Source organism: Pteropus medius, unplaced genomic scaffold (assembly GCF_902729225.1).
Source record: "Pteropus medius unplaced genomic scaffold, Ma_sr-lr_union100, whole genome shotgun sequence".
NCBI classification, from domain to species: Eukaryota; Metazoa; Chordata; class Mammalia; order Chiroptera; family Pteropodidae; genus Pteropus; species Pteropus medius.
In genome coordinates, this window is record NW_024354875.1 from 25,037,276 (window position 1) to 25,049,527 (window position 12,252).

Consider the following 12,252-nt stretch of genomic DNA (forward strand, 5'->3'; position numbering starts at 1 on the left):
GCAGGCATAAATGAGATCACCCAGGGAAAGAGTATGATACAGAATAAGAGAAGAGGGCTTAGGACCATCCCTTGAGAAACTAGAATAACTAGTTTAGAAGATAAAGATTCTACAATTATCTTCATGGAATTAATGAGAGTAGGAGGAAAATAGGAAGAGTGCCATTCACAGATGCCAAGAGAAGAGTATTCAAGAAGAGGGGAACTGGCTCACAGTGATTCTGCTGAGAGGACAAATAAGGTGAAGACTAGAATGTTTGTTGGATCAGCATGGAACAAGAGTGAAAGTTTCTTCGGGAAAGCCTTCTCCCATCTGCCCAGGCACAATTAGATGTACTCTCATGTGGATTCCCATTGAGGTATGCTTATTCTCGTTACAGCGCCTACTATTTGTATTCCAAATGATAGAGGGCATATCATCTCCCTTCCTAGAAAAGGCAGGGCTGTTTTACACAGTTTCTTTCTGAGAAATTGAGTGGCTCTGTAAACATGTGAAAAGTTAAATAAATATTTGTTGAATATATGAGTAAAACATAAAGAATAGTTAGAAAGACAGACAAACCTAGAGAGGGTAAGGAAAGGCAAATGCTTCAAAGAGTTTGAGGATGAAGAGGACTAATAAATACCACCTTCATCCATGTCATGCACATGTGTGAGGGGATTGAGCGCTTGGCCTATGAGTCTTCCCTTCACAACACTGCTCAGAACTCTGAGGCACAGTTATACAACTGTTTTTAATTGGCCTTAAAAAAAAAAAATCTGCTCTATATCTCTATCTGTGATGTTCTTATAGAAATCAGATGGCTTTGTTGACCAGCATCGCTGAGAGCTGTCAGTCAGAAACCACATCATTAGCTACTGAAAAAAGAAAAGGATTTGCCTTTCTAAAACCTGAATAAAGTTTACCCTTAAGATCAGAGGTATAATGAACATTTAAGTAAGAAGAGCTAATAATCATATGCTCTACATTCAAACTTTATAAATAGAATGAATTACCTTTCTCTCCTTCACTATCAAATGATAATTTCCTTCTTCGTAGTTTACAGTTGTCTCCTTCAGAGTCATTCATGGACTGTGATTGAAGTAAGAGAATAGCATTTGTTAACAGAATGTGAAGATAAAATGGAAAATTATTCAATCTGAATATAATGTATGATCAGTAAACTCTACTATTTCATATCATTTCAACCACTGTGAGATTTAATTATTAGATTGCAAGCAAACAGTTACAAAACCTTGCTTAATGGTGTTCTCCAAATCATAAAATAAATGAACTTATTCTAATAGTTTCATCTGATGAGAAAATCATATTTTAGAAGTCATTTATCAGAAATGTTTCGAGATGATGTTGTCAACATTTAGAGACAACATATTCCTTTCTGTGGAATAGAATGTATTTTATGTAACTTGGTAAAGTTAAACCAAAAATAATAATTTAAAAAGACTTTGCAGAATGTGTAATACTGCAGAGAAAAACATTTAAACTAATTAAAATGAGCTATGGTATTTAATTTACTTGATAATGATTGCAAGGTCAAATTTCATAACAATCTATATAAGGTTGAATTCAATAAACCCTATGCTTTGAACTCTTTATCATTTTTGTTCCCAGTTCCTCCTCCCCCATCCCTCTGGATTACTGTGTAGAATATTATCAGTTTGTAAATAAAAATGGAAGCTCTTAAGTAAATAAAACAAATGGAAGCTCCTGTTTTATTTATTTGGCTGCTGCTTAGACTTTTTTTTATGTAAAGAAGTTATCTGAGGGAGATGTTTATTGTTTTTCAAGGCAAATCAGAATGAAGTTCGTGACATTAAACTAGGATTTGATAAAGTACTGAAGTAAACCATTATTAAAAAAAAAAAAAAGCATATGCTCTTGATAACTTGATCCTCTTCCCACATACTTTTTTTCAACTTTTCAGTGTTTTGAAAAGGATGATCTGAGCTGGTGCTTCGGATTATTAATGGTACCCTAGTTACCTTAGAAGTTTACCTTTAGGGTTCTCACAGTATCTGGGAATGACTGTAACTTCAGGGAGAATTAAATCAACCACCTTTTATCTAACTATTGACTTGATGATCTTTTTTTCCAGAGAGTATACGGCATTAAAATACATTGGCAAGTGTCAAAAGCCCAATAGTTGATTTCTGACAAAAATAGTACTTAGAATTGAAGTTGAAATTACAGGATTTGTGGGGGAAGAGCATGGAGAAATAACCTAGTAATAAACTGTGGGCTGTAAAATAAGTTCTATATTCTTAGAATTCTGGTAGATCATAGGGACACATTTTCATAGTGGAGGAGAGTGAGGGATATAAGGGCAATATTTTCAAACCTCATCCTAGGTTAAATTATATGTAGAATCACTTAAATTATTATTATTATTATTAAAAAATATTATTTTTATTAGACCATGTTATTCATCCTGCAGCAATAATTTTGACTCAGGTATAAGCCTGATTAATTTATACTTTTGTGATTTGGAATTTGTATTAAATATGGACTAAACTTAAATAAATTTAATTTTTTATTATTATTAAAAAGACATTGCTTACCACCATATGGTGTAAATAGTAACTGAGAGACTATTTTATTCTATATAAGATAATTTAGGGAATTTTCAATAGTCTAGAATCATCCATTTCTTACAAATAGTTGGCACATTCAGTATTAACCTAGCCTGTTTTAAATATGTATGTCACCTAAGAATTCCTAAAAGGTCAAATTTAACTGACCTACTTAAAGTTATTCAATATATTTGAAAGTAATTAGACTGAATTATTTCCCTATAATTTAGAAATTCTAATATTAAGTTGGCTTTTTCTTCGAAATATTCGGAATTAGTAAAGTTTTGCTAAAATATTTTGCTTGACATTTCAGAGGTATTTGGACAATCCAAGAATAAAATAAAATGTCAGAAGTACAAAATAAGCAAACAGTTAACATATACCTTTGCACTCTCATGCCTTAGGTTGAAAGTCAACTCTAGGTTTGTGAGGAAGTGATCAGAAAACTCAGGATACATATCCAAAACCTCCAGCAAGTCTTCTCTCTGGATCTTATGCAAGTCACAGTATGTGAGAGCTCTTACATCTGCATTAGATTTTCCAGGTTTGGCATAAAGATGAACCATTTCTCCAAATATATCATTTTTTCCTTAAAAAAAAAAGAAAAAAGAAAGTAAGTGGAGGTAAAGGAATCTGAATTTAATGTTTTTCCCCCCCTAAAAGTAAAAGGAGACCATCAATCAATCTCTCAACCAAAGATTTCAAATGTAAGATCCCATACCCAATAGACATTGGGCAGCAAAATTCCAGTACCTCATACTGACTGCCCCAGTCATTTTTGTTTGCTGAGTGAAATTTGCCTCAATGCACTGGTCCTTGTCCAATCCCTATTATTTTCTTGTTTTGATTATTTGGCTAAACAACTAGAATGCAGCAAATGTTGTTTTAGTCTGCTATACCCCAGATTGCTAGAAAAGGGTCTTGCTATATAGTAGGTCTGGTCTAATTTTATCAATCCGGTAATATGAGAAAGGCTGTGGTGAGTCAGATTCACGAACTTTCTATCTCAGGATGGTCTCTGCAAGTGATGCCAAGCATGGGGTTATGGTGGAACACTTTCAACACATGGAAGACTAGGGGTATGATTTGAACATACCTGTTTCCTTTAGTAACCACTTTTAGATATGCCTTTGATAAATTTGTTTAATTAATCTAGTGATAGTCTATCAACATATGTAGTCATTTTTTTTTTTTTTAAACAGATAACCTTTATTCTAAAAGTTTGTCCTTCTGCTTTCTTGCCAAGCTTGGGATTATCTCAGTGTCTGGCTTCTGGTGGGCCCTCCCCAGGGCCTCTTCCTGGCCACATACCACCTGCTTTTCCAGGCCTCCTTCAATGATAAGGATAATGACAGCAACAACAACAAATGCTCACTGAGGACTAAGTAGGTACCAGGCACTGTGTCAAATGCTTAGGTGCATTATCTCATTTAATCCCCAAAGTAACCTCACAAAAAAATGACTCATTATTATCCAAATTTTATGAATATGGAAAAGAGGATTAAAGAGATAAACTGATTAGGTCAAGGTCACCTTCTCTTGGGTGAAGTAAAGGGAGGGAGACAGTAGCCATGATTAAATCTCATACATTCTGACTCCAGTCAAAACCTTTACACACCTCTTAAATTTAATTTTCTTCTAACAATTTTCTTGAATGTCATGGCCACTTACATTATTCTGTCTCTGAATGTCAAGACACTTAAAAATTGTACCTATGGAATACATGCTTAATAACTACTGATAGATTATTGATTATATAACTTTTAAAGATTGTCAATGGAAGTGTAAAATAATACTTTCTTACATATATCCTGAAGCTTCTTTTCATATTTAGAAAAAACTTCCTGGATCTGTTAATTTTGTTTTTGTTAGACAAGTTCATGTATACCTGCTTATGGAAACTATCAATGACTTTGAAACAAAAAAGTTCTAGTCAGATAAAAAAAAATGCTGTCATGTTCTTATTTTAAATGTTAATTTAATGGGAAGAAATCAGATGTCATATCTTTATAAGAAAAACTGATATTAGAGCAAATACATTCACTTGACTTTAAATAAATACCTAGCTTTTCAAAAGTAGAATGAATAATCATAATTTGTGAGGATTTTAAGTGTGGATTTACGTGGAAATGGAAACAGGAAAGAAGAATCTATTGAAATTATTTATATCTTTGATATTTCAGTATAGATATTATCAAAGAAAAGCTCTGAACTAAATTTAGCATGGGCTTTGTATTTTAATTAGCTTACATGACTGTAAATAAGCAAAGAGTAAGCCAGTCAAAGTTGATAGTACACAGCAGGTAAAAGTGCGTGGCAAATAGATGAAATTTGTCAAAACATAAACTGAGTTCATAATAGGGCATTGACACATGCTAGCCAGTATACTTAAAAATATATACATTTTATTTAAGGTGTTAAGGGATCAAGCATGAATCCGAGATCCTCTAATATAAAAAGGAAAATACTGTCAGAAAAAAAGTGAGAGTCAAGAAAACATATTTTTTGAGAAGTTAATTTGATTTGAATTGAGTTTTAAATAAAGCTTTAAAGTTATCCATCAGACTTAAATTGTGCTTATAAATAAATAGATTAGTCCTTTTTTTTCCTACCATTTTAAACTGCATTGAACTAGCTTGTTACTGAATTTGTCACCATCCAGTTCTTAAAACACTCACCCAGAATAGCTACCACAATGTCATCTTTGAGGATTTCAATGGAGCCTCTGGATAAGAAATAAAGTGCAGTGAGGACATCCCCACAGTGAACTAGAGTATCTCCTGGAGGCGCATGGGTAGTCTTGAACTTCATTGCCAAAGCTCTAAGGCAACCTTTACTTGCCCCACGAAAGGCTTTGCAGTTTTGCAACAAAGTCTGGTTGAGATGTAGACATATGTCAGCTTGTAAACATTCTGGGAAACCCTTGAGGACCTAAAGAAAAAAAGTAAAGAGTTTCATACTACAACACACAGGGTACCTCCACCTGAAATAAATTATATTTCTTGCTCACAGAACCACAGGTGTAGTAATTGTCACACAGAGGTTCTCACAATGCTTCTACCTCACCCTTCTTAATGAATATTTGGTTTGCTAAACATGTTAAAATTTTAACTCAGATACTTGTTCTCTAAATTAACTGTAGGCATTTGAACTCAGCACAAATGCTGTCTCATCAAAATGTAATGCCTACAATGTTTTACACTGCTTCTTAATCCCTGCATTGTTATTTGGCATCATACTATGCACAGATATAATGCAACGTGACCATTAATAAGACATAACTAATGAAAGGTGGTACGACTAGAAAGACAACTTTTTGAAGGCATCTCAAGTCAACTGGATTGTTATCTCTGGTATATGTTTTATTTAGAATTAGTAAAAGTAATGATCCTGTAATAGCCATGGTATTTGTAAATGTCATATACCAGAGTGTACTTGGAATTTTTATGTTTCATATGCACATTATTAATACTAAATATTTTATAAAGCACTGAAAATAGAGAAAGAGAAGAACAGCAAACATACTTTAAAAGTGTGGTTCAGTTTTCAGAATTGAAAATTATGCCAGAATTTATAAAGAATACATGAAGCTTCTAACATGCTATTATTTTGACAGCCTATTCAGTGATTAATTTAAAACTTGTGGAAAAGATTAAACAATAGCTTGTGACAAGTACTACTCAGTTTAAACTGAATAAAATTTCATGGGATTTTGTAAAATTCCCAGTATTCAGTGTGTAAAGACACTCAACTCTTGTTTCTCTGTATATGTTTAGCTGTTTGAGGTTTTAATCCTCATGTTAACTTTACCCTGTCAGTAAAAATAGATCTATTTTAATATGTTTTAGGGTAAGAGGGAGGAGGTATTATATAGTGTCTAATAAAGTAATTTTAGAATTTCCTACCTTTTGGGGTCAACCTTGTTATTGCTGTCCAATATATTTAAAAATAATCATGAATTACTGCATAGATAATTCATGTGTATGTGATCTTTAGGAGAACTTCAAGTTAGATTGTATTTGAGTTAATTTACAATTCTTATGGCTTTAAATATTAAAGCAGCCATAGGGATCCTGTTTCTGTAGGACCACTGTGTGATGCAATTAGTCAGATTGATGGTGATTATAATACCAAAGGATAAACAAGAGATCCAAAACACAACAGCCACTATTTTGGATCTTGTCTACTTCATTGTATAGTCACCCACAGATAAGGATAAAGGGTGTTTTAGAAAAAGACCCACAGAATATGGGTTTTGGTCATGAAGTTGCCACAGGTCGTTGCTTGTGCAAGTCACTTCATCCATCTGTGTTCCTTTGCCAGAGAATAAGAGTCTTTACAATCCTGAAATTTGTCATAGGTTACCAAAAATAGTGTGCCAATTGTTAAACAATGCTCACCCAGTTCCACACATCTGTAGGAACTCAGACTTTTATTCTGCGATTTCTTTATTGCCTATCTCAGACCTAAAAGAAATGAGCCTTCCTCTGAGTTCCTGGGCTCATCTGAAATCTCTCCCCTTAACTATAGCTTTTATCTACATGACGGGAAATCCTGACAGATTTCCTGCTTGGACTGAAGACCTCTGCAAAAGGATAACTTGCCTAATCTTTGTCCAATTCTGCCTTTGGGACCTGGAGGCTCTTTTCTCACTCTTTGTTGGGATCCTAAACAACCCAACTCTTTTCATGAAACCAGCCCTCCAGGCCACTGATCCTGTCTAACTGTCTAAACTGTCACATTGGATTCTAAGCAATGCTAGACTGGAGTTAAGCTAGGTTTGGATGCTGTTTTCTGAAGTGGGCCATTTTATTTGGGGGTGCCATAGTAGGAAAAAAAAAACCCTAGTTCACAGGCATCTTTGCATATAATTTACTTTTTCTCCCTAAAACCCACTGTTGTGGTCTCAGCACAACCCTCATATGTCCCCATACAGATAAAACTGTAAAAAGTATTATACAAGTAACAATCAGATATATCTATTTTTCTTTTAAGATTTGGCTATAACGAGGTACAAAAAAAGTTTTATGTCACATAAATGGGGAAGATATTGTTTCCAGTATAGGAGATGGAATGAGAATACTGAGCTTGTAGTTGCTATTTCTGGCACTTTACTGAAGTTTCTCAGTTATACAGAGTATAGCTTGCATACAGAAGAAAATTTGTGTGTGTGTGTGTGGGGGGCGGGCATGGGTGTATGTGGTGGACACGTATGGGTGTTTATGCATGCTTTGAGTTGGATGATGTGGAAGAGATAGAGAGAGGTAGGTTATTCATTTCTTTGTGTATGTTATATGAACTATAGAATCACATAGGCATAAGCTGAAGTCCTAGTTTCGTCAGTTACTGGCTGTGACTTTGATCAAGTCACTTAACCTTTCTTGAGATTCAGTTTCTTCTATTGTAAAAATGATTAAAAATATCTACTTCACAAGGTTGTGCCCACAATTAAATGCAAGAATGTATGGAAATCATCCCATGCACTGCTATATGTTGTTCAAAAGATAGTTTACTTCTGACTTTTCCTTCCTTCCTTCTCCTTCTCTCCCTTCCTCCCTCCCTCCCTCCCTCCTTCTCTCTCTCTCTTATTATGGTCACACATATTTATTGCTCCTGAAAAACTGGCATGTTCTCTTTAGCTAAAAATTGTGTTCTTTCTTTGGTTTCTTTGGTAGATAAGAAATTCTTTACTAAATTTTGTGTTCCATTACTTCCAAGAGTTTAAACAATTTGTGCTCCATTGTCTCAACAGAGTTTAAGAATTCTTTTTCCTCTCATCTCTCTAACTTCTGTTCCCTGTTTCTGACTTGTGTTCCAAGTTTTGGCTTATTTGCAGTTAGATTTTCACTGTTGTCTTAAATTCTTTTTGAAAGCAGGTTACTAAATCAATTTACAAATATGTTCTTAGAATTCCAACACTCAGAATCATTCCCAAAACCTTAAAGGGAACTTGAGAACATTTTTCAACATTGTTTTCTTCTCAAGTGTCCTTGTTAAATGTTGCCATCTCCTAATATTATTCCTATTAGAAGTGACACCCATTGGAAAGAAGGACCTCAAGTTGGAGGTGCCACAGAGTTCCACAGAGAAGCCTTCGTATACAATGGGGAGATACACAGATCTTGGCATGAAGGACTTGTCTAGGTTAAGAAATTTTCCTTTGTGGTTAGCCCTTAACCAACTTTCTTAATTTCTTTAAGTCGGTTACGTAGCTCCCTCAAGTAAAACTGAAAAGCAGTTAGTATTCAGTTATTGAATCTCTTACTAGCCCAGAAGTTTAGATGTCTTAAATAAGTTAGCAGCTTTGGAATCTGGTTTATGCCTAAGTAAAGGTACTTTAAAAAGGAGAGTTAAAAGAGAGGGAGCTGTAGTGGAACAAAGGTAGTTGTTCCAATAGGTACTTTAAAAAGGAGAGTTAAAAGAGAGGGAGCTGTAGTGGAACAAAGGTAGAAGAATTCTAAAAAGAGTATGAAGAAAAGAGAGTGTGGTATGTGTGTGTGTGTGCATGTGTGCACGCACGCACGAGTGTGTGTGGTTTAGTTTAGTTCCTCTGTTAAACTACCTGACTTAGAACTGCCTCATTTAGCAGTCAAATATTGGCATTTTACCAGGCCAAGCAAATCTGGCTACAAAGAGTAGCTATGTCAAGTACAAACCGGACACGAGCTGGTTTAGTGGTTGTTACGATCATTTCCACTACTGTCTAAACAATCTTCTTGTCAATCATATTCTGAAGCTCTGAGGGTGCAAAGCACATTTCACTGTGCATCTAGAGCCACTGTTTTATTGACTTAGTGTGATTTCAAAGACTACAGAGCATCACCCAGAATCAGTGTCATGGCCTGCACTAGGAAAAGTAGTCCTCGTTCTTTTAGCAAATATTTATTAAGTATCTACTACATACCAGGCACTATGCTAGGCATGGGAGCATGAAAACGAGTGAAACATGTTTTGAAAACATGCCTGGCTCTCAAACCTTTCTCTAAATGCCCGGATTGAAAAAAAAAAAAAAAAATTATAGGTTTAACCATAATTGTCCATGTTTTGCTTTTTATGCCAAATTTAGATGTTTATAATGTACAGCTATAATACTAACAATTGTCCAAACAAACCTTCAAGATACCAGTTAATTTAAGGTGAGTAGAAAGCTCCAATTTCACTTTTCTAATATCGACTGTTATAGGGGCATATTTTTAAAACTTCCTAAAGTTTCAGAAATTTTTTCAACCTGGTAAAAATTCCATGTCTTTATTGTGGTATAAAGTCACTTGAATATTTTATAGATGTAAAATTAATTTCTCTTTGCTTGAATTTATGTAGATAAAAAACTCTTTGAGACTCTCAAATTATGTAAGACAAATGAGACATTTGTTCTTTTGAGTAAAAAATGCTTTCTGAGATTGTTAAAAAAAAAAAATCGACTCCATAGCTTAGTACTGGAGGATGCAATGTGACATTCAAACAATAATAACCCAACAACTACAAAACAAAATAATGTGATTAAATCAAAATAAAACTTTGCAGAAATCACACAAAGAGAGAGTGAAAATGAAAATAATGAACTATTCCATAGTAGGCATTTATCAAACATTATCAAACATTAATTCAAAAGTATTTGACTTTATGTTAAACTTCTCTCAAATGTACAGATGCTGACATATACCTAATAGGATAAATATTACAATATCATTAACATTTGCAATGAATACAAAACTTAAAAGTGAATGTATGCTGAAGTTAATTAAGCCTTGCAACTTCTGATTTGATATGTGTGCTCATCAAAACAACATTAGTGTTACTAACTTTTTAATAAGTAAATCCTTAAGTTTAACCGTATTTATACTAATAAAACAATATATTATCTATATTATGTAATGGGGCTTAACTGAAAAAGAAGTTTGGTCCAGGTCTATAATAGACTGTAATTAGAAAAATGTGTCCTGGGCTTCAGTCACTGGAGTCTGAGTAGAGGAGTATCATAATTTATGAAAATTTTTCTCATTTTGATGTGACACTATTATGTCACCCTTCAAGGTGGGGTTTGCTTCATATTAAATTTTTCTTTGGAAATAGTTCTTTTATAATCAAATTTCAATATAATATTGTCTTAGCACACTAACTATATATTCTGTGGGTGAGAAAAGTGAACTCGCAGTCTCAAACCCATGGTTGTTTTTTTCCAACCAGCAGTTTAAGGCTTCCTTTTGTTCCTATGGGATAGCCTCCATGCTACTGGCCCCACCTCCATGTGATTAAAGAAAACAGAGTAACTTATTTCCTTATTCAACTTTTATCTGGATGCTGATAGATAAGGATTTCTAAATGTAGTTAAATATTCACAATATATTGACAATAAACTCTATTATTCCTTCCTCAAATTTAAAACACAAGAGTCGACGTTTGCTGTTTCTTAGCCTGGATTACAAAACACTCTCTTAGAGGCTCACATTTTCTAGATTCTGTTGAAAGAGTCAACAACTGAGTTTTTTTTTTTCTTTAAATCAAGACCTTTTCTAGACTTCCATAGTGTTTTAAGCTGTTGTATTTGCTTTTTGAAAAGGCCCATACTATATTTTTTAATAGATATCCCTTATTCAGATAGTATTGGGGAGTTGATCTGTGTTGTAATAAGTGGTTTTTGATTTGTTTCCCACAGCATAGCTATACAGGGGACATTTCTAAGGCAGGCCGAAAGGGCACAATGAGAAAGACAGTCTGAGTGTGGAGAATGGTTCTCCTAAACAGCAAATTAATCTTATGAACAACTTTAATAATTATGATAACTAAAATTAGGAAATTTTCTGGGTAAATTCTCCAGGTCATTAAGTACACTTAAATCATGAAAAATAAAGAGCAAGCAAAACACAAATTAATACTTCTTATGAAGCAGTAAACTTCAAGCATGATTATCAAATAGATTACATAAGTAATATATTAAATCTTCAGTCTCAATATAAAATATTAAGTCTACAGTCAATATTTTATGGTATTTTCTGATTCTGATAGAATTATTGTTTGCCATGAGGGCATTCAGTATTTGATAAATCTTTGATAAGCATTAATAAGATTTTAACCTTGCCTTTTGTTGTTTCTAGAAGCTAATGTTTTTCCTTAGTGGAACCTATAATTTTGAGGTCATCACAGATCATGTTATTTCTGTGGTTATGGTTTATCATTAAGGAATAGGAAATATATAGTTTTCATGTTTCCTTTGTGGTTACATGTTTAATATTTCATGTTTAACCATTAATCATGATTGATAGATTGTTTTGGTAGTTTTAAAAATACAAATATATATAACCCTAGTCTAAAGCTCAAATTGTTTTGTCATCTATTTTCTTATTTTACCTTTATGTGGATGATGAAAATAAGGAAACTTTCTCCCCTCCCCCCACCCTGTATGTGACTTTTCAACATTTATTGTATAGTTACATCATTTAGAGGGGAAAAAAAACAGATAAGCAAAATAAAAACTTGCCACACATAGATGTGGAAAATAATGTCATAAATCTTGAACAAATTTTGGTACAAGTAAAGGTTCCTTGAAAAATAAAACACAGACCTCCTTCCTGCATCTTCCCCTTTCCTCTCCTGCAGCTCCTGCCTCCAGTTAACAGCATGACTGAGATGTTTCTTTGCTTTCAGGACTTTTGAACTTTAACCTGACCCAAATTAAGTCAGG

At 33.8% G+C, this 12,252-nt stretch overlaps 1 protein-coding gene across 1 annotated transcript in view; it reads right to left on the minus strand.

Annotated features, from left to right (window-relative positions):
* KCNH7 (potassium voltage-gated channel subfamily H member 7) overlaps window positions 1–12,252 on the minus strand; it is a 399,182-nt gene that overhangs the window by 21,851 nt on the left and 365,079 nt on the right. The window contains exons 10-12 of the mRNA XM_039855541.1: window positions 5,249–5,501; window positions 2,952–3,159; window positions 996–1,099 (exon numbers count right to left, since the gene is read on the minus strand). Of these exons, the coding sequence (XP_039711475.1) occupies window positions 996–1,099; window positions 2,952–3,159; window positions 5,249–5,501 (565 nt within the window). The remainder of the gene's footprint in view (window positions 1–995; window positions 1,100–2,951; window positions 3,160–5,248; window positions 5,502–12,252) is intronic.